A 23846-nucleotide genomic window follows, 5' to 3' on the forward strand; every position below is an offset into this window, starting at 1 on the left:
TTTTCACTGCTTAACTTCTAATTTGAGCGCGAGTGTGCACACCAAATGTTAACATTTACAGCTGCAATTACCCCCACTTAGCACCCATTTGTTCTGCTCCCAAAATTTCGTTTCATGTCAGAAGTCTCACATTGAAATCTTACAGTTACGTGTGTGTATGTGTGCGTGGTGTTCAAAAAGCAATGCAGTACTTTGCAGCCAAAGACAAATTTTAACCATGTGTTTGCTCTAACAGTGTTAAACACACAGCATTTTGGAATGATGGTATACAAGGTGATTTCATTACACCATTCGTCACAGCAGAAAGCAATGATTAGATGTTATAATGCTCATTAATGTTCTATAAAGTACATAACTTGTCTAAGCACATGCATTTCTATGTTTTTATTGCTTGTGTTTTATCGTTGCTTTTTTTATTGCTTGCAGTTTTAATATTGTTGTGCATCACCTTGAGTTGCAACACCTGGTTGAAAAGTGTTGTATGAATGAGATTCTGCCCACATTTTATCCCTATGTGGTAAACTTGGCAGCAGCACCTGAGTCGTATTTGTGTCTTATTTAAGTCCTGGACTCGTGCCATTGGCTGTTGTTCCATTTAGGATTAATAACATTAATTTGCACTTATGCGGACAGCCTGCAGGTTATCCATCAGCCCCGGTCTCTTCTTTCTCTCTTCTGTTTCACCTCACTGCCCAACCAGCTGCAACAGATGGCTGACCTACCTAAGCCACAGTCTTGTTCTCCGTGCTGTGTTTGCTCGTATGGATTATTGGATCAATGAGGTTTGCTCTGTAATATTATAGGGTTTTTACATTACAATATAAAGCACCTTATGATGACTATTTATGTTATGTTATGCCCATGGTATTCAGCTGGAAAAGAGTGGAGGGTCCACTCTGGGTAAGGGAGGAATTGCTGCCTAAATGTAGAGGAATTTGGGGTCTTGTTTACAAATGAGTGCAGCAAGAGATTGATACATGGGCTGGGGCCATGTCACTGTACCAGTCATTTGTGGTGAAGGGAGAGCTGTGCATAAAAGCGGAGCTGTTGATTTACGGGTCATCTATGTCATTGATGTTCACAATCTCTGGGTAGTGAGCCAAAGAGACACACACAAGCAGCACAAGTGAGCTTTCTCCAAAGGGCAGCTGGCCCCTGCCTGAGAGAGGGAGTGAGAAGTTCAGTGATTCAGGAGAACCCTTTGGGGACTTCTTGGGCGAGGAAATCCAGGCATGTCCTACTGCGAAGAGGTCTTATGGGTAGACCCAGGACTCACTGGAGAGATTATGTATCTCAGCTAGCCTGGAACCACCTTGGTGTTTCTTCAGATGAGCTGGAGAAAGTGGCTGGGGAAAGGCAGGTTCGGGCTTCTTTATTGCCCCCATGACCTGGCCTCAGATAGTGGCAGTGGAAGGAAGAATGGAAAGAGGGATGGATGGTTGGATGGAAGGAACTTAATTGATCTATTAAGGCCTGATGTAATGTACTTTAGTGAGTTGACCAGCAGATTTTAGTATTTAAACTTCAGCTGGCATTTTTTGAAAGGTTATCTTTTGGCTGTACTTTTTTAGACAAATCATCTTTCCTCAGTCCTCTGCAAACTCGAATCTTCTTTTTTTGTTTGTTGTGTCATACTTTAAAAGGATAGCTCTAAATTTGTCGATGAAATAATCTCATAAATGAAACAGATAGGCCATAGATAGAACAAGGCATCTGTACCTCAGGAAAGCTGCAGATGAGGCCATCATGTCCACAGGGGCTGTGTTGTGTGTCCAGGCTGTAGTTGAGGAAGTAAGCATGGCAGGCATTGACGCTGTCCAGGCTGATGTTGTGCTGTGCTTTGATACAACTCCACAGGTCATGGCTGCTGCAGGTGAACTAAAAAGGGTCAAAATTATTGAGAGACTTTTTAATCCAGACACTCGAAAGCATCATAGTTAAAAACCTCTGCGGCTTGAAACATTCACCCATGACAAGAAAATGGGAATTTGGGAATCCTGTTAATGAAAACTTACAATGTTGACGAAAGCAGAAAGAAAGACGATGATGATGGTGAAAACACCAACCAGGGTGCTGTTTAGTCTAGACTGAACTATTCTCTTAGAGAGTGTCTGCAGAGGCACTGGGAAGATCTGGAGGACAGAAGAATTCCAACAATTAATATTCAGTTTTAATTGAATTAACTGACTTCATTTTTCAGTCACTGGTTTCCAGTTTGACCATGCTTTTACAGCTCTGTGTAAAAAAGAGGCTCTGCTTTTTTTATATTTTGTTTTTTTAAAAAAGAGCCATGACTCACCGTTATGAAAACCTTCAAGCAGCAGCTCTATTTTTCTCTTCTCAAACCTTTCCCGTTTCTTATGAGTCATCAACAGCAGAAAGAAAACTGATCGACAAAAGGATTTACGGTCTCACTGCAAATCTTATTTGACAAGGCCCACTTTATAGAAACTTGTGGAAGCGATTTTGAAAATTCGCAAACTTATTAACTCCAGAAGAATGTACCAGATAATTACATTAGAGGCAGCGTAACAAAGTAATCAACTGAGCTGCATGCTATTCTGTAACTGTCTTTATTACAGCACAGTACCCCTGTGTTTACTGAACAGGCACCAAATACACAGCTGAAGACGTAGAGCAAAAAGAACATCAGCTGCTTCTGTTAAAGCACAATCTGTTCTTTGCTAAAGTCCACACAAACAGATCAAAACCGAGAACAGAGGGAAGAAACAGCTACCTAAACATTGGGAGATTAATAATATTTTACTAAAATACTATTCCTGAAGTTATCCTATGAAATGCAATTTTAAAAAAATGCTGTGTTAGCTGTTATTTAAAAATGAAAACTCCATAACATTTGACTAGGATAACCATGTGAAATATCTTCAGTCTTTTGTTAAAGGTACAGCGTGTAAAACTGCACCACTAGATGTAAATAGATTGCAGTCGACTGCGAGTTTTTAAGGACGTCCTGAACTTTCCTGTAGGTAAACACTGCTGTTAGCATCTGTTAGCTTCCGTTAGCCTATGTTAGCTGCTGTTAGCCATCGTCAGTGAAGTGTATCAAACATGGTTGGACTCTGATACTTAGTGAATAAACTCTGATACAATGTGTGATTGTAATCAGGCTGTCACGAGAGGGAAAGTGGGATTTTTAGGACACTCAAGCCGAACATTAGCTTGTATAATGTTAGCTTAAAACCAGCTGTTGTTCAGCCGGCTCATTGTCAGCTGTGTGTAGATGAGAGGATTGCATGTTTAATCTGCTGACAACAAGTAAGTGCAACAGTCATGAGTTAGAGCCCTGAATTCAGTTCAGGGGATGAGGCTAGCAGTTAGGAGGAAGAGGATGATGTTTTATTAAGATGTCGGTCGTGCTGTCTCTTTCCTTCATGTTCACCTTCACATACTGTAAGCATGAGCCTTCATATCTTGAGCCTGAAGGTGTAGGTATGAATTAACATTTGCCTCTACATGAATTCCTGTGACTTCTCTTTTCCCCGCCTTTGGCAAACTTTGTATGTGGCTGGTCTCTAGCCGCATAAATAAAACCTGATTGGGCAGAACTGCGATGTCCGTTTCGACAACTGTGTTAAAGATAGCGAGGCAACATGGCAGCTTCCACAAATTGGAGCCTGCTCCTGTTTATTTTAATGGACTAATTCTAAGTTTATGAGAATGCATCAGTTTGTTGGAATGACATATTGGATGTAATTACCCAATAATTAATATATATTTATGAGTACAATAATTTTTGGAACTCAAAAAACAATAATTGCACCTTTAAATATTGATCAAATTGACAGCAGAGACTGCTGACAGTTTCTGTTGTTGCTGTTGAAGTTTATAGTCTAGTCTTAGGCTAATATGCATAAAGTTTTATAGAACAAAGTTGAACAAAGGCTCCCTCCTGTGAATATTCTTGTGCGAGGATACAGACAAACTACGGAAACATGAAACGTATCCTGAAATATGTCAGATAAAGTAAATATGAGATGGAGCAGCTTTTCTCAAAGACTCACATAAACACGAGGGAAACTTAACAATTTTTAATTCATATAATAGATACGCACCAAGAGACTTGTAAAAATGTAACAGACTCTGATCAAAAAGAACTTCCTTTGAGGAGAATGTCTTTCATTTTCTAGATGAAGGATTCTCTGACCACAATTCATAACAAGTACAGCATCCAAACCACAGCCCGATAAAACATTTAGATTTGTCTGAACGATGTCTTACGCTGAACTGAACTGAAACAAGGCAGCTATCTTACGGGATAACATTCTCATAAAGGCATCTATAATCGCTTGTATTGGTTATCACTTTGCCGAATGCCTTATATCTGCAACAAATCTGAGCAAAGCTCTGAGTTTCTCTGTGTCATTTATTACAAGCAGAGACTTCTCACCCCAAAACAGCAGTACACAGCTGAGACGAACATAACAGCCGTCAGGATAATGAGACAGGTGATGAAGAAGCCGATCATCAGTCTGGAGCTGCAGACAACAAAGAGATTGGATGTGATTATATATCTACTGCAATATTTATTACTCTGCAATTCACAGTCAGTGTGGCATCTGATAAGTTAACACTTTCTCTTTATAGTCTACGACCTTGTGTTAGTGTAAATACTGTGGAAGTAAACATCTTACTCGTGGGCGTGATGGGAATGAATAACACCACGGAAAGGAAAGAGAAGAAGCGTTAAGATTAAGAGGGTAGAAGCGATTATAAAAATAGATTAAATAACAAGGGACATGAGATGTGAGGAGGCAGCCTATGTGGGACTTTAAGGACAGGATTAAAAGACAAGAGGGGAGTGGTGAGATGAAAGTACTGAGGAGAAAGGTTAATAAAGAGGCAGGCTAAAGAAGATCAATACTGAGAGATGGGCAGGGAGAAACCTCTGAGTGCAGAGAGAGAGGAGGGCTCGCTTTGAGACGAAATCTGACAGAGCTTTAAAATCTGGCCACTGCTCGGGTGCAATTATGCTGATTTTGATCTGATATTCTTTTTTATTACTCATCATCTTTTATTACTCGTCTATTCAGCTATTCATCTTTATAAGTCCTGTTATAAGGCTAAAGGCTGAAGAATTTGGAAGAGAACTTGGAGCAGACAGCATAAAGACTAAAGCGGTGCTGAGGTTTGTAAGGCTCCGAAGCCTGAACGCACACACTGACCACTAACAAAGACATAGTTTCTAAACAACTTATTAAAACACATTTATTAGTGCTTATGAAATATAAGCAGATACTTATATTTGCTTATTAAAGACAGCTTTTGGGATTATATTTTGGGAGTACTATATGGAAGACCAGGTAATTTAGTTTCAACTTGGAGCAACTTCTTATATACACACCTATTGGCCACTTTATTAGGTGCACCTTGCTAGCACCAGGTTGGACCCCCTTTCGAATTCAGACTGCCTTAATTCTTCATCACTATCAGCCTGAACTGATGATGCAGCACAGCACGGATCATGTTAACACCAAATTTGGTGTTCCAGCAGAAATTGAGACTCATCAGACCAGGAAGCACTTTTCCAGTCTTCTTCGGTGGTCTCTAAATTTACAATCCATCTGCTTTTAGTTTTAATGTGCTGTGAGTTTAGGGATGCTTCTTGGTTTTAACGACTGGTTATTTAAGCCTTAATATCAGCTGCCCATTCTCCTCTGACCCCTGGCATCAAGTTCTCCCAGAGAACTTCGGCTCACTGGATAATTTCTCTATTTTCAAAGCATCCTGTGTAAAACCCAGAGATGGCTGTGTGGGGAAAATCCCAGTAGATCAGCAGATTCTGAAATACTCAGACCAGCAACATTCAAAGTCACCTTTTATCCCCATTTGATGCCTCTTTGAAGTTCAGCAGGTTGTCTTGACCGTGTCTAAATGCCTAAATGCTGATTGGCTGATGAGATATTTGCATTAACAAGCAGCTGAACAGGTGTAACTAATAAAGTGGCAAATGTTGACCTACCCAATTTTGATTGTGTAAAGCAGTAGTTCTCAAACTGGGCCTTGGAGACGCCCGGGGGTCCAACGCCCATGGCCATGAAGTTCACAAAATAATTTGCAATGAATATTAAAATTGTGCTGCATAATTAAAAACTGCATTTACACCAAAAGGAATATTGATCCCCCCACCCACCACCACCACCACCACCACACACTATCTTTTATGTATATTAATAAAAACCTTTGGTAAGAAGTGCTCTTTCTCCAAAGTTATAGTCCTAAAAGTTTATTTGATTTTAACATTTATACGAATCATGTAGCCGTTTAAACTCACTTTGTGTTACTCTGCACCGCTTATTTATTTCATACATTTGAGCTACAGTTGTTTAAACTGTAATCAGAGTAAACTTTTCAAAGTTGTGAAGTAAATCTCAAACTTCCACGGTCCTGTCTGTGTATTATTTCCAAGTGTTGACTCACGGTGGCACGATGACAATCTGAATGAAGCAGATGAAGAGAAAGACGAGGGAGGCGCAGGCCACATAAGCCCCAAACCTGGAGTCCACCTGTTTGGAGTACTGCAGGGGGGAAGGAGACAGCAGATCAGCAGTTGACACGGACTTTTCTTACATTCTGTCCCTCTGACGGCATGAGGGGGGAAAAAACATACAAAACAACCAACAAGATAAAAAGAAAAGTCTGACTTAATTATGTCTCTCCGGGTATTTTGGAACGAGTACGTCAACGCCACAGACGCTTGTAGCAGAGCTGTACTCGAATCAGACATAAATCACAAAAATGAGGAGATCACACTTGACATGGGTTTAACTAGTGTAAGCCTCGACTTTTATTTATTTATTTCTCTAAATACTTCCTCTTCATTCGGAGAATCTGGGAACGGCTGACATTTAGCGCAGATGACATTTAACTCCGTCAAGATTTGAGGCTGCTTTGAAATCCCATTTGAAATTAGAAAGCAAGAGCTTGAAATACTCAAGCTTTGAACTAGTCAATAAAAAATTAGAAAAATAAAGACAACAAAATGTAAAAATATGACAAGAGTTTGAACAGTTCATTCTCACGAGCCTGCAGAGCACAGGCATAATTTGTTCATGCAGACGTTAATTCTGACTTAGACTTTCGGATGTGAGAACAATGCCTGAAAGACGGTGAGGTTTTCAAGTGAGTATTGATATTTCAAAGCTGAAAAGATTGTTTCGTGATGTTTGTTGAAGTTTAAAAAAGAAAAAAAAATTGGTTATTGGCGTTTGACAGCTGAAAAGAAAACCATGTCCCGATATCAAAAAACTACTTACGATCCTTAAAAATTAAAGAAATCTTACCAACTGATCTGTGTCTGGCATGTGCAGCGGCTACTCAGCTGCGATCCTGTAAAAAGTTTATTTTACTAGAGTATGGCCAAGAGAAACTTGTTTCCCAAACTTGGAGATATTGCTGTGCCTCAAAATCAAACTGTGGATCAACAGGATTTTAAGATTGTACATGAGCCTAAAGGCAGAAGTGGTCTGACAGACATGGAACCGGAGGCTCTCCAAAATTCCTTCTGATCTCGCTTTCACCACAACACGAAGCAAAAACAGGACTCAACTCTTTTTCCCTTTTTCCTCCCAAATTCCTTTTATAACAACCCAGCTGCAAACCTCTTCTCAGCCTGCCATTCACTGTCTGAAGCAGTTTCTCTTCTCCATTTAAACCCCTGCTTCCTCCCTTTCTGTGTTATACTTTGCTTTTGAGTGACTTCCTCGAGGGACCGAAAAAGAGAGCGCTTTTTGCACAAAGAAGATTGCTTGTCACGGCCAATTATCTTTTGCTATATTGGCAGTCGGACTTTGTGTGTCCGTGTGTGTGTGTGTCTAACCTTTTTCTCCAGGTCAGGCTCTCTGAAGGTGAGCAGGAATTTCTTGACGTGTTCCGAGCGCAGACGGTCGATGCTGCGCGCGTCGATGGCCCGGCCCAGAAACTCATCCACCTCGTCCTCTGGGTTTAGGTTTTCCTGTGTGTTTCTGAAAATAAAATGCCTGAATAAAACAAGAGGAGACTGATTGACATTTACATCTCACGCCGAGTCAACAAAGACTGTTTAGCTTTACTGCAGCTAAACTTTTTGATCCACTGCTTTCTTAAAGAACTTGTCTGAAAATCAAGCCAAGAGACTTTCTTTATAACTATTGACTAAACAGGAGTTTACTATAACTGTTAACCTGAGGTGTAGCTGCAAATAGGAAATCATACACAGTGCTGCAATCTCATTTCTTAGGGTTTTGTTTTGCATAGATCATCAAATTAGTTTGATGATCAGAGATAACATATTTTTGAAAGTTGAGTTCAATTCAATTTAAGCCCTGATTACTACAAGACCTGAAGAATTAAGAAGTCCCTGTTTGACAAAGTGAAGCAGACTCAGAGATCTTAAAAAATGGCAACACAATCACGCCACAGTCTAAAGAAAGTCAAGAACAGATAAGTGACTGTCATCCATGACTGCAAGGCTATTTCAAAGGCTTTGGGACTCAAGTGAACCACGGTGAGAGGCAGAAAATGGAAACAGTGGTGAACCTTCCCAGGAGAGGCCAGCCTACCAAAATTACTCCAAGAGCACATCGGCAACTCATCCCAGAGCTCATTAAAGAACCCAGAACACCATGTTAAGAACATCTAAAGGTCAGAGTTCATGATTCACAATGACAAAGAGACAAGACAAAAATGGCACCCATGGGAGAGTCCCAAGAAGTAAACAGCTGCTGACCAAAATGGAAACTAAGACTCGTCTCATGTTTACCAGAAATCGTCTTGATGATCCCCAAGGCTTTTGGGAAAAGATTCTGTGGACTGATGAGAGAAAATTTTACTTCTTGGAGGCTTTGAGGCCCGTTACAGCCGGCATAAACCTAGGCCCAGTCAAAATCTGCACTTAAATCTGATTGAGATGCTTTGGCATAACCTTAAACAGGCCAATCATGCTCAAACTCTCCTGGCTGAATTAAAATAATTCTGCAGAGAAGAGTGAGTCAAAATTCCTCCAGCAGTATGAAAGACTCATTGCCAGTTATTGCAAATGCGTGATTGCAGTTCTTGCTGCCAAGGCTGGCACAACCAGTTATTGGGTTTAAGCAGCAACTGCTTTTTCACGTATTGTCAGGTAGAGTTGGATAACTTTTTTCCCTTAATAATTGAACTTATCATTTAGAAACTGTATTTTTTTTAAATTTATTTGGGTTATCTTTGTCCAATATTAACATTAAGTGTGAAAACTATGGAAGAAACTGAGAAGTCAGGAAGAGTTTTCACATCTCTGACCTGAAAGATCACTGCAGCCCTCAAACTTGAACACTCAGATGAGACAATTTGTCTAAAAACAATCACTGAATCTGCAAAACGCAGATTCACCTACATATAAAATGTATTTGACGGTTAGTCTGGAATACTGTGTTTGGATTTAACAATACCCAGAATTTGAGCGATTGGAGGCAGAATTTTAGGAGTTGTTAAGTAGTTAATTGGAATATTTTGTGTAGACATGTCTAACTTTAAAGGTTTTGTCTTTAAACACTTGTCAGTTTCAGTGCTGTACTGTAGCTCTAATCGGTGGCATTTGAGGCCTCAACAAATCAGAAAGAAAGGATTGTTTTGTCTCTGCGATGTCAAGTCTTAACATATGTTACATTCAGTGATTTTAAGACAGATGGAAACAGATTTCCAAACTGAGCGGTGACATCGTATCCAGTGTAGCAGTAGCAGTTGACGAAAAACCCAGCATGTACTTCCTCTCGACTCTAAAAACCTGTCAGTCTGCATAAGAAGTAAGATCTGTGCTGTAGCCCGCGGCAGAGGCAGAGGCTTGGATGCTGCAGCTCAGAACAAACTCACAGATACAGAACTGTTTGGGTGGAGAAGAGGAGGACAGCTTCTCCATAAATGACAGCTCCTCTTTGATCACTGAGAGCCTTTGGGTTAAATATCCCTTCCTCTGCCTTCTTTTTGTAAATCCTGGATGAAACAGTTGATACTGCAACGCATTAAGAACATAAACTCTGTCCAGCAGCAAAAGACTCATGGAGAGAATCAGAATTTAGACACTAGCACTCATGCAGGTGGATTATACAACAACTGCAAGCATTCATCTGCTAGAAGCAATCCTGGAACACGTTTAACCTGCCCTCCAAGAAACACTAGATGACTTATCGATCAATGATGCTTAAAGCTGTGATTGCAACCGCCAAGCTCTGATAAGTTCATATACTGATGGACACTGGCACACTTTTTTGTTATCTTAGCTGTGTACACAACACATACTCAAGCTACAGCTGCATGATAAAGGGTTAAAGTTCAAATACAGACTCCTGCGTTACCTCTTCCATACAAAACTGCCCTAATTTTCACTTTTAACATCCAACATGTTGAAAACTGAACTGAGCCTGGTTCTTCCTGTTAAAAGGGAGTTTTTCTTTCCAACTGTCACCAAGTACTTGCATAGGGGATTGTTTGATTGTTAAGGTTATCTCTGTATTATTGTAGGGTCTTTACCTTACAATATAATATGCCTTGAGGTGACTGTTATGATTTGGCACTCTATAAAAAAAACTGAATTGAAAAAAAACAACCCATTTTAATTTAAACTGATCCTTTACCTGGACAGTGACTCTCATAAAAATCAAAGATCTTGCACATCATCTTATTATTATGCCATTTATTCTGACTACTAGTGACAATCATATTTGTGTTTCAAAGTGCTTCTTCTTCTCTTTCAGCTCATTTTCAGGATCACTGCCTATCGCCGAAGGCAAAGTAAGAACAAGTCCTCTAAGGTGGCACACAGACAAAGGACAAAACAAGAAGCACAATGAGTCACTACTCACTTGTCTTTGGGGTCTTCAAAGCCCTGCAAGAGAGAAAGGACAACAGGAAATAGGATTTTTAGAGCAACATGTGGTAAAGGTGTTTAATCTTTTCAAACCAGATTGGTTCTGCTTTCTTTTTCTTTACAGCTAAATGCTCTTTTAATACAATTCAGAACAATCACATCAACATATCTGGTGATTCACTCAATAAAAGCATTTTTAAAATGATAAAATGAATAATAAAGCAAAATTATCCAATGTTCTGAGATATTTAGAAGTTATCATTCTACATTAAATATCTCTCATTCTGCAATGTTTGGACTAAACTGCCTGACGATCACTGTGTGCTCTGGTTGTTTTGACGGTGATTTAGAAGAATTTTTTCAGAGACTTCATAGATAACAGCCCAAGCAATCTCCCAAGACATCTTCAGCTAATGAAAGGTACCTCAGCAACAACAACACCCCCCCCCCACACACACAGCTTTCGGACGACTTATATCACTACAGTGCTTTAGATCCTTCCTGTGATTTTCGGGATTTATATACACCGCTTACAGGCGGTTATTGCTTCGATTGAACCTTGCTACAAATTATTTTAATTTTCTAATTTTCCTTTTCAAACTAGATTAAGGAGCCTCAGCCTATCATCATTCCTCTGATTGAAGCTTGTTCAATTTAACTTCACAAATAATGAGCAACCGCAACGCTGCCATTAGACAGCTATTGGGGGCCTGATGACATAATGATTACCCTGAGCCAGATGAAAAATAAGCTTAAAGGGAAAGGTTCGCTGTGGCGGAAACCAGCAGACACGGGGGAAAAAATTACCCAGATTACTTCAGGTATGGACTGAATAAAAGACATTTGCATCAAACTCAGCTCAATATTTGGACCGTTCACCCACCGTCGGCTCTATTTGGCAAGAAATGACGGCTATGATTAACGTGCGATTAAAAGTTTTTGGCAGGTTTTGAGTTCTTGAGCAGAGATAAGCTAACAGAATGAGAGAAATAAGAAAGATGTGAGAAGTGGAGGTTTTGTTGTCGAGCAGAGGTAAACAAGACGAGTTTCAAATGTTATTTTCACCCCTTTTTTAACTGAAATGCGAAGATAGAATATGTCTATAAACAAACAGATGCAAACTTTAACACTTTGGGTGAGCGGTCCTGCACAATGGTACAGTGTGCTGTGTCATGGAAAAAAAATGTAATATATTTTTTAAACTGTTTTTCATTAAAGTCACATTAATCATATTTTGTTACTCAGTTTGGACTATGTTCAGATTGCCACTGTCATTAAACTATTTGGCCATATTACAGCATTTCAGAATACCAGCTTGCAGATATTCAAATCGCTCTACCTCCCTCTTGTGGCGAAACACACGAATGACTATGCTGAAGAAATATTCAGCACAGCTAACCCCTGCATGAAAGTAAGGGGGGAAAAAATCAAATAGGAAAAAGTGAAAGGTAAAAACTAAATTATTTGCATTCCTACTTGCTCCACTGCTTCCTGTTTGCAAAAGCAAGAGGCTGAATGGGCAGCAGGAGTAGAAGTACATGTGTAAAATCCTGAATAGTCCATTCTGTGTCTGACAGACATAACCAGGTTTCCTCCCAGTCATATAAAAATCCTCCCTCATGCTCTCTGTGCACATTTGATTCCTTATTCTTTACAGCTCTGTTTCAAAGCTTGCTCCAGAGCTTGCTGTGATTAATGAAGACTATGGAGATATGAAGATATGGAGTGAGAGAGTAATAGGCAGAAAGAAAACAGAGGCTGACAATGAAGGAAGGCAGAGCCGCAGCAAATAAAGTTGATGTCAAAGCGTTCATGTTTCTGCAAACTTTTACAGGACTTTGGTGACACACTCATCTGATATTAGGAAAGAAAAACAACGCAGCTGCTGACGTGATGTCAGGACAAGTAATTGAATGTAGTCATCCAGGACGATGAGAGATAAGGCGATTTTTGTGCTGAGCAGCCTTAGCTCTAAGTGCCAGAAGGATCCAATGTAAATCAATGCAGCATTAATTTGATGTTGTTTCTTTTTTTATGTGCACACTTGTTGCAGCATTTATGCTACATAGAGCTACAAGTCAGCTACAGAGCCCCCTGTGGGTCACACAAAAATACAGAAACTAATACTTAACTGTGCAGACAGTTTATTAATGAAAAGTAACTGTTTTAAAGCAGAACTGAAGTTTCTTTCAAAATAAAAGCACACTGGTTAAAACAGTCAATGGGGAGTTTGCATGTTCTCTCTGTACCTGTCGATTTCTTCCCAATTCCTTTTACGATCCAAAGACATGCATGTAAAGTTAATTAGTGATTCTCAGATGACCGTTGTGTGGGTGATTGTGTTTGTCTCTCTGTGTTGGCCCTGTGATGGTTTGGTAAACTCTCCTTTGCATCGCCTCGGTCAAGATGCTGAACCCCAAGTTGTTCCCGATGCTTTGATCAGAGCGTGATTGTTACAAAGAACTAAGATGTAGAAAAAGGTGTTTGTATATTCATGAGAGAGGTAACCTTATTGTTCTGTCTGGCTGTACTCACAACCTGACATTACACTCATTTAGCAGACAGATCGATCCAAAATAACTTTTATAAAATGTTCTCAACCTACCTATAAATATTATTATAAAATATGTGTACCTGTTCTCATTCTATATTTTTGACATCAACCATTAAAGTGGTATTCTTGGTTTTTTAGTCGTGCATCTCTATAACACTCAGTTCAGTACTTCCTTATTTGCAGATTTTGATTTTCCCACATTGGAAGTGAATAAAAACATCCCACTGAAAGCTAAAAGATTTGCAACAAACTCCAAACTCCAACTGTAAAGCAAGGTTTCCGTTAAAAAGTGCAGCAGTCGAGCCCAAGCTAAGATGTCATTGATGATGCCACAAGCTGAGCACGACTTAATAGGATGAGAAAACTACAGAAGCAGAAAAAAGCTGTGCTTGCAGTTATTTTTGCTGTTGTTGTTATCGGATTGATTCATCTTGTTATGTGGAACTAAAAGAAAAGGCAGATCTCGCTCTCTCTCGCTGAGATGTTCCCAAGCGTAGCAAGATATTACAAGAAAAAAATAAACCCGTTTTCCTTCTTGTGATCACGAGATACGTGCGGACAGCTTGGTAGCCGTGAAGACGACCTGGCTGTTTGATTCAGGGACTAAGCACAGGAGGTTTGTTCTCCGGGGTGCTACAGTTGATAGATTAGATCAACATTGAATTTTCAGTTTTACAAAGGTGAGAAGGCTCAGCAAGAATAAAACACACGCTGCTACTTTTAAGTGGAGTAGCGATGAATCAGCCTGATGCACGTCAATAATAGGCTAATTATATGCATGACAGGATGATAACAGCACAGGGAAGAAACAACCCTTTTAATTCCTCATGTCAATGAAATCATTAACTTGTTATTGCGGGAAAACCAGATTTTCTTTACAAGATATTTAACTGCTTTTCACATGATAACATAATTACAAGCTGTTCTGTTCTGATCCGAGAGAAAACTGCTCTTGATGTGAAAAAAAATGATGGAATTCACCTTTTAATAGATACTTTTTGTGAATATTACCAATTTCAAAATAAAGCGTGTAGAACAGCATCCATTTCCACAATATATACGGTCAATATAAAAGCTCATTGTCTGGACCTCATCGTCCTCTTTCCTGCCATAGATACACTGAGAGGTGAGTGGATTGGTGATGTGAGAAAAACAGCTATTCTGTGTGTGCATGTGTCAGGCATAGGTGCATGCACGCAGGCTCGGCTCAGCAGGAAGAGCTACGGTACGTAAATAACAATCAGTCTCGGTGAGGTTCCATCTCTCTGCCGTTGCTACATTTCCCACTTCACTGCGGCCGCCTACATGGTGCTGTTGTCCCCCCCCCATACGAGTGCTCCTGAGAGCCTCTCGGATCTGGGGGTAAGGTGTGAGAGGCAGAGTGAGCTGCTGCTTACCAGGACTGCAGATCTCAGGATTATTGTTATTAACAACGGGTTGGCTTCATCACCAAATGAGAGCCGAGATGTGATATTGGCAGGAGAGTCACCTGGCTTTAGCACTCTAACAACACCAAAAACAGCAGCGCTACAAAGCAACCATTAGAATGCTTTAAATCTATCCATAAACATTTGTTTAAAAAATGTTGTCTTACCATCCTCTTCAAATCTTTGGAGATCTGGTTTCCACCTAAATGGTTGTAAAAGGGACGGTCGGTCCAGTGTCCGCTGTTGTGGGTGACAGAGTTGGTCCTCTGCCGGTTCATCTTGGCAATCATGGCCTTTTCCTCTTTCTGTAAGACAGAAAAAGCAAAGACAGGTTTTAGAAATAGATTTTACACATACAAGTTCACACATTTTGCGAGAATTAGAATAACATATATTAGGATTAATCACCTTTTATCAACTGCAAATTATATACTTTGTGAATATCTCTTCTATCCAATAAGATAACGTTATCTCACAGCGTTGGCATGATTATCAGTCGTGCCAACACTGTCACCAAAACCTGACGTGAATGCTGCCATAAGACGGAGTCATCTGCTACCAGTTTGTGAATGAAAGTGGTGAATCTGGGAATTCCATGCAATCGGTTTCTAAAAATACAGCAATTAACTGGGACAAATCATCAAAAATCAAGTATCTGTTGAGTCTATGTAAACAGAAATTCACTCATGTGACTGAGCCTTGCTCCTGAATTAGGAGGTAGCTGTGTCAAGCTAAGTGTGTCCAGTGCTGATGATTTTATTTGGTTGATGTAGGTTTGTTTGTCTGATACTACCTGAGGATGGGGGAGCATAAAATAAACCCTCTTTTTACGGTATTCCCAGAGTATTTGAATTCAAAAATAAGCACACTCCTAAACCTTGTGGAAAGCCTTCCTGTTACAGCTGCAAGGTTGGTCCACATCATATTTAAACCCTATGGATTAAGAAAGGAAAACATGAAGGCAGATGAGAAAATCCTTTAGCAACGTTGAATGTCACATGACGTTCTCTAAAAGGCAATGTGTTTGGTCACAGTTGATAATTTGAATTGTTTTTGGTTGTTTTAGATTAGCCCGTGGCTAACTCTGATACATTTACAACAATGCACATCATCCTTGTTAATAATAAACAAGTAAAATAAGAAAAAAATACAAGAAATGCACAGGGGAAGTCAGCAAATTCGTGAGCAGATGATGATAAGGATGAAGGGCAGGGGGAGGAAAAGAGAGCCTCCTTTTTCATTATGGCTCTTTGTAGCATAATGGCCGCTACTTTGGTGCAAAGAGGTGTGTGTGTGGATGTTGGCGTTCGAGCCAGGAGTGGTGGGATCATAATGTCAATGACTTCACCGACAAAGATTTCATCCAAATATTTCAAATGTCGAGGGCCACTTCTAACTACGTCCGACAGCCAATTTCAACGAGACTCTCGTGGCAAGACATTCAGATGAGGCGGCTGATGTAACAGTTACATGAACTGGACTCACATCACACAGGAGACAAAAACATATTATATTTGTGCACATATGGAAGTGGCCCAGGTCAAATATATATCAGAAAAATATCAGAGGGTAATCGTCTCCTAAATGCAGAAGAAGAAGAAGTAAAAACATCCACCAGCTGTAAAACTGTCACACTGATGAAAAATATTCCTTTTCTCCTTCTGGTGTTGTGTTAAAAGCTGGTTTCCTGAGATGATAATCTGTAGTCATTTTATTTCTTTTTACTTCTGTTGTTGGATCTGCATCCTGGCTCTAGGATGTATTCACACACAAAAAAGAAAGAAAAGATAAAAGTAACCAAAATAATTAGACTGCACAATCTTCCTTCTGTCTCCCAGCAATGAGCAGCAAAATGAGAAGACAATGTCACTTCACATGATATGCTATCTATAGTCGCAGCTTGTGATGATGCTGGAGGACAGAGACAGCTGATAAAAGTCTGGTCATAAACAAACTTGATCTCATGCAGCGAAGCAGAGACGAACTCGCTCTCGGATGGGACAGATTCCCGGTTTATAACAAAGACGATAAAACAATCAGCTTTTTAGATTCTGTGATCTAGAGAAATGTCACATACTGTACTTCAGTGGAATTCTGGGATGTTACATTGTAGTTTTTCAACCTTGACAGACGTGTGCTGTTGACCCTCGACCTAATCTTTAAATTGTGTCAGGCTAATTGATTATATTATATAGGTCAACAATGGGTTTCCTTGAAATTTAAAATTATCATTGAAAAATCTGCTCTGCAGCTACTAAATGTCAAACAGGAGTAAAAAGCCATAAGAGCCATAAGAATAAATAATAATGTGTCCCACTATAAGCCATAAATTACAGCTCACAGAGTTTCTTTTCTGCCCCCTAGTGTTTAATAATCAGTTGATGCCACTTTAAACCACTTTAATGTATTTTTGATGTATATATTTGTACTATAAAACAGTAATAAGTGAAATACCCTTTTCTGACTGCAGCCCACAATGAGGTAGGTTTCTATGTTGTGCTTCTTCAGGTAGGCATTTCTTTCTCCTCCTGTTCCCGGTTCCACATCATAGTCCCCATTCAGGTAATTCAGAGTGGCTTTAGTTATATGGATGCGCCTAAAATGAGAAACACACACACACACACACACACACACACACAAACACACACAAACAAGAGTATTGATTATTCAGACACTGTATATTCACATCTACAACTCTGTGGGCTGTTAGATATAACAGTTTTAGCAAAATTGGTTACAACTCTATTTGGCAAACCCAGCTTTTGTTAATAATGGAAAATATAAAACATAAAATATATAATATAAAATATGTTTAAATTGAGATATTTTAAACGTGAAAAATATTACCACATTTTTCATTAAACATCTCAAAACAAGTTGGAGCAGGGGAAACAAAAAGGCTGGAAAAGTAAGAATTACTAAAAAGCGACAGCTGGTTATCAAAGAACATCTTCAGAAGATGGGCAAAGCTTATAAGCTGTGTCTCCAAATTGCAGAATTTCAGAAAAATTTATTTTAACATAAAATTGCAAAGACTTTGAATATCTAATCATCTACAGTAAATAATATCATCAAAAATTTTTCAAGAAATCTCTGTGTGCAAGGGACAAAGACAAAAATCCATATTGGATGCCTGCAGTGTTCAGGCCTCAGCACTGCATTAAAAACAACCATGAAATCACTGCATGGGCTCAGGAGGCATTGTTACTTCCCCGTCCCATTGATAAATGCTGGCTAAAGTTTTATCACGCAAAGAAGAAGCCACATATGAACATCCAGAAACTGCTGTCTTCTCTTAAAAATGTACTGAAACAAAACGGAAAACTGTTCTGTGGTTGGATGAATCACAATTTGAAATTCTTTAAGGAAAACTTCCATCTTGTTATGAGCACTCAGTTCCAAATACTCCATCTCTGACGGTAAAAATCCAGCTGCTCCTCCTCAGTTCCCAGACGCTTGTTAAAAGAAGAGGGAATGCTACACAGTGGTAAATTTTTTAGACATGTTTTGCCAACAAATGTTAAATGAACTAATACTTTGGCACATGCCACATTTTCTCAATATAAACAGCTTTATCACATTTGCAGATGATTCAATTATTTTTCTTCTTTAGGTTTTACACAACATCCCGATTTTTTTTAGAGTAGGGCTTGTACTTCGTAGGCAGTCTGAACTTGAATATGATTGGTGAGACGTACCCTGCTTTGCCCCCAGCTTCCATCTGATTTGCTAGCGTGACATCGTTGGACCAGACATCAAACTGCCACTTCCTGAGCCCCAGCACCCCACAGTGCACTCTGCCACTGTGGATGCCCACTCGCATGTTGACGTTTACCCCAGTCACCTCCCGTACCAGCCTGCAAATAAAAACAGAAAGCATTTTTTTAAGAGATAATTTACAAGTTAAGCTTTTTTCTTCACCAGTGTGTTGATTTTAGGGTATCCCAGGGATCACTTCTTTTTTCCAGTGCATCTTATATCCCTGCTTTGGCTTGCAAGCAACTTCCTGTTTCATCATTTTAATCCCTACATGCATACAGGATCGTTTTGACAGAGGCGTCTGTAAACTCATAAATGTCCATATTTGTCCTCCAACACATCATAACTTTCATAAACTAATGCCTGCATAAAACTGAAATAGAGGTTAAATGCCACAAAGAAAATGGAAATTATGTGATTTGGGTGAAAGTGCTCGTTAACAGCAAATCAGCATAAACTGACATTTCTTACCCAGCTGCTCAATGAGTCATTAGTCTGGTTTCTAAAGGAAAATTTAGGGGAATATTTACTGCTATTGGTAGTTTCATATTTAGTGCAGAGATATGACTAACATGATTAATCTTACTTTTGGCGGGGAAAGGAGTGCACATATTGTTATGTCAAGTTCTACCCTTGAATAAAAGGTCATCCCACCCTAGAATAGCATCCCCTCCACAGAGCTTTCTAAACAGGATATAAAGGGGAAAAAATGGACAGATGAAGTGATAGAGGTGATCAGCACAGTAAGGCTGATCAGCTGTGACGGTTTAGAAACTTCAGACTGTGCTGGGAAAAAAATCAAAAGCATCGAGGACCACGTAGTCTCTTTAGGGAGGGAGTCGCAGACGTTTTATATCCTTCATCAGCACCACTCAGTCTGTCAGCCTTGAGCCTAGAACTGTAACTTCAACCTCAAAGCAAAACAACACCAGATATTAGCCTGTCTCGCTCTCTGATCACCACTCATTTTTTTTAATGGATTCTGGAAATAAAGTGATGTTATTCATTACTACTTTCATATGTGGCAAAGGATATGGAACATCAAATATAACTGAAACTGCATCTGGAAATCATCCATTCATTCATTCGCCCCACCTCTGTCTGCTATGTGCACATATTTAAGCATTTTAATTACAGTCACAGATGCCTTGTTACAGTCAGGGGGCAACTTACGAGATAGCCTCTATCATGTCCAGCCCCATCTCCACACAGCAGTGGGCGTGGTCGGCCCTCGCCTCCGGCAGACCAGACACGCAGTAGTAGCAGTCTCCCAAAATCTTGATCCGCAGACAGTGGTTCTCCTGTAATAGTATTTTGCAATTCAGTGGACAAAATACCTCAGTAATTCCCAACTAACTCAAGTAGACAGAACTGAGGTAAGACAGGAGAAATCATATGACTGATAAATTATAACAAATTATAACAAAAGACTTCCTTTCCTGCTGTTGAATAAACTAATAATTTTAAGAGTTATTGTTGCACTGATAGAATTATTTCCTACTTAATCCTAAATATAAAACTTTTTACCAGATTTCAGCTCAATGTTTTGTTTGTATATTCATGAAGAGGAGAAGACACTTTATTAAAAGCTATGAAAACCTGGTACTAAATTTCTTAATCCCCTTACTGGGACTTGTGCATTGATTATTCATAAATGTGATTTATTTTTTATTAGTGTGGCAAAAAGTGACTAAATCAATGTGATCAAACTAATAAAATCCCAAAAGTTCATCTTTTAGACATCTTTAGAATTTGGACAGCACGGGTAAAAAAATGTCCATCAGCTGTTTCCTGTGACCGCAAACTGCACAGTGATGATTTTGTTGGTTTCTTTTGAAATTCAACAGTCATCTTTAAATCATTCCACTGCATTGGATTTAGATCAAGATCAGATTTTCCACAAATTATCCTTTTCTTTCTCTTGATTTGTTAAGCTTCGGGTGATGGCCTGCTGCCCTGACAGAATAAATAAATAAATAAAAATAAAAATCTTAATATCAGTTTGCTTTCATGTGATCGGAACTCCCCGAGGAAGGAAATTAGCCTCAAACCATGATGACCCTTCCTCCATGCTTCACACTTTCGAAGATTTTGTTTGTAGTTTGTAAATCTGCCCAACTATCTTTTATAAATTTGCGATGATACCAAAATGTACAAATTTCTGATGGTGTTTGGCTTTTAGTCTTTGTTTCTATTTTTCTCCCCTGCTTCCCCTACAATGCTATGTAAAGTTCACGCCAAGATTTTTAGAGCTAAAACTAAACAAAACAATCAAAATAGATGAAAGAAGAAATAGCCTGAGGTTGACTATTTGTTCTTTTGGTAAAACTTGTTGTCACAACTTGAGTGACAAGGCTTTAATCCACATGTTTATTGTGACCGTTATTGAGATTAGGAGTCAGTTGCATTCAAAAAATTATCTATTTTTCATTCCAACACTTATGTCAATTTTTCCTAAATTCTCTTTTTATTAAATAAATGCAGAAATCCTTTTATTCCACAGAGTTCAGAAACTAGGATTTCCACAATAACCAAGTATAGATGCCTCACATTTGCCTTAAAACTTTCAGAATCATTTAACAGTGTGTGTGTGTTTGTTTGTTTTTGTGTGCGCATGTGTTTGTCTGTTGATCCTAAAGGCACAGGAGAATATAGTGTCTCATGATGGCCACCTGAGTATCGCCCTAGCACATGGGACTGAGAAAATACAATGAGCTCCACTGTGTAAGAAGCACAGAAAGAGAATACGTGCGGCTGTGTGTGTGTGTCTTTGTGTGTTTGCAGAGATACAAGGTACCTCTGGCATGGACCTAAAAGTGTCAGTTGCAACCTGTCTGGTATATAATGCCGTTATTGGTGTTTCACTATGAAATATTAATGAGCTTTTCACCTTTTATAAACAAATGGTATATACTGAGGTTTAGTTGAAAAAACAAAGATGTTTTTGTCTAAGAAAAAAGAAAAATCAATGTTCCTGAATGTGCCGTCTATGAAACTGTGGTTCAGACACTGGAAACTGACGGCAAACATAAAACAGATGTTATGGTGTGCTTTCTAAACACTGGAACTCTGCGCTCACGTTGTGTTCACAGCAGCATTCACTATGTATTTAATGACCTTTTCCAGCTGCCTCTAAGATTACTTTACTAATTCCTGGTGTCTAAATACTGCGGACTACACATACATGCAATTCTTGCACCTGTAACCAAACTGAGCAAACTGATAATGATTTTCAGGCCAGCTGCAGAAAAGTATGAGTATTCAGTCTCTGTTAATAAATAAACAGTCTCTAATTTTGTGGTAGTTTCATTTTCATAGAGCGCAACAGAATATCAACCAAAAATCCAGAAAAAAAGTACATTATATAAAATAAGTATTTGATCCCCAAGCAAAACTTGGTGGAGAAATCCTTGTTTACAGGCACCGCAGTCAGATATTTCTTGTAGTTGGTCACCAGGTTTGCACAGAGGACGGTTTTTGGCCGACTCCTCTTTACAGAAATTCTCTAAATCCTTTAAATTTCTTGGTTGCTGTTTGGCAACTCGACGCTTTAGCTTCACAATTTACTTTAGAACTGAGGTCTGGAGACTCGCTCGGCCACCCTATGACCATCTTTAGCCACTCCATTGTTGCCATGGAATGCTTTGAGTCACTTTGGGTCATGCTGGAAGACTCATCCACGACCCATCTTCAGTGTTGTGACTGAAGGATGGAGGTTCTCATCCAAGATTTTACGGTACATGGCCCTGTCCGCTGGGCCGTCCGTGCGATGACGTCGTCCTGTATTCTTAGCAGAAAAACAGTGCAAAGCATAATGTTTCCACCTCTGTGCTTGACTGTGGGGTTGGTGTTCTGTGGGTCATATTCAGCATTTCTCTTCCAGCAAACACAGTGGGTCAAGTTGATGCTGAAGAGCTCGATTTTGATTTAATCTGACAGCAGGACTTTCACCTTTTTTTTTTTTGAGAGGGAGGGATTTTCTGATTGATATTCTGTGTACTCAAATAAAATGGGGTGTTCCTTTCTTTGTCAGTGACCAAACTTACATCCTCAAAATCATCCCAAAAATTATTTCCCCCTCTTTGTCTGTCATTCTTTTATTGCATTACTGAAATGATCCACTCTCACAAATGCAGTTGTGTACTTCAGGATAATGAAATTGGAGTCAGGTTTGTCTGACCGCTAACAAATGTCAGACAAAAGAATAAGGGCAAATGCTTTCAGAATTAACACCCACTGGGCCTTTTGTTACACAGACTTTTTTTCCCCCTGACCCCACATGCATCTCTTTTTCATGCCTTAGCTCCTCCTTCTTAGAGAGAATGCGAGCAAGAAGTGCACAGAGGAATCAAACACGCCAAATGAAAAAGCCCCAGCTCCAAAGGCTGGTCTTCAGGGGCCTCGGTTATTTACATGTGAAAGTGTAGCATTTGTATGACAAACAACAAACAACCTTTATTTGTCACATACACAATTATACAGAGTACAACATGTAGTGAAACTCTTGTGTCCGAGCTGCGGACAGGCTGCAGACATAGCCGCGCCATTCCAGGGCTTTTGTTTTTAGCATGAGGGGTCTAGCCAGGACCCTTACTGGATACTGGTTGGGAATTGAACTTGTGACTCCCGCTCCGAAGGTGTGTTGTCTTACCACTACACTATCCAGCTGCCACATCCTTAGATGAAAACTACATATCCTCTCATCGCTTCTTGTCTCCTTAAAGTGAAATTAATAGAAGGTCCTGTCTGATTGCCGAGAAGAAATTATTTCCAGGTTGACAGGAGACAGAGGGAAGTAAGCTATGACAGAGTATTAGGGCCACATTAAGAAAAAAAAAATATTGTTGATCATTTTGAGAAAAGAGTCTAAACTGTTGTTATTGTTTCATCCTTATACTGATCACCACACTGTGTTTATGTGCTAAAAGATAAATATCTTCCTTTCTTGTTACTAAAACCAATTCTGAACTACGATATCACTTAGAGGTTACAACAACCATGGCAGTGTCGTGAAATAACTTTTGACTTTAATCTCGAATGATCGATAATATTTTTTTCTTAATGTGGCTCTAATACGCCTTCTTAGTAAGGAGATATACGTTTTCACAATGAAATTTTACCCAGGATCCTGCCCAAACAAGCCATGTTTTGCGCACTGGGAACAGGTAACTTCATTCATTCGTACTGTTTAATTTTCTTCCAGTTAAAATTATTCACCATAGTTAATTAATATTAATGCTTTCCTAAGCATTAGGAAAGCATTTTC

General features: G+C 39.3%; 1 protein-coding gene across 2 annotated transcripts in view; it reads right to left on the minus strand.

The window, feature by feature from the left end:
- adcy5 (adenylate cyclase 5) overlaps nt 1–23846 on the minus strand; it is a 95221-nt gene that overhangs the window by 10096 nt on the left and 61279 nt on the right. The window contains exons 5-14 of one of the 2 annotated variants that reach the window (XM_013277357.3): nt 19754–19881; nt 18520–18678; nt 17276–17417; nt 14989–15126; nt 10836–10858; nt 7838–7997; nt 6439–6536; nt 4409–4496; nt 2016–2132; nt 1720–1878 (exon numbers count right to left, since the gene is read on the minus strand). In XM_013277357.3, coding sequence (XP_013132811.1) covers nt 1720–1878; nt 2016–2132; nt 4409–4496; nt 6439–6536; nt 7838–7997; nt 10836–10858; nt 14989–15126; nt 17276–17417; nt 18520–18678; nt 19754–19881 — 1212 coding nt within the window. The remainder of the gene's footprint in view (nt 1–1719; nt 1879–2015; nt 2133–4408; nt 4497–6438; nt 6537–7837; nt 7998–10835; nt 10859–14988; nt 15127–17275; nt 17418–18519; nt 18679–19753; nt 19882–23846) is intronic. The other variant, XM_013277358.2, reaches the window with a different exon arrangement.

The sequence above is a fragment of the Oreochromis niloticus genome, linkage group LG16, assembly GCF_001858045.2.
Source record: "Oreochromis niloticus isolate F11D_XX linkage group LG16, O_niloticus_UMD_NMBU, whole genome shotgun sequence".
NCBI classification, from domain to species: Eukaryota; Metazoa; Chordata; class Actinopteri; order Cichliformes; family Cichlidae; genus Oreochromis; species Oreochromis niloticus.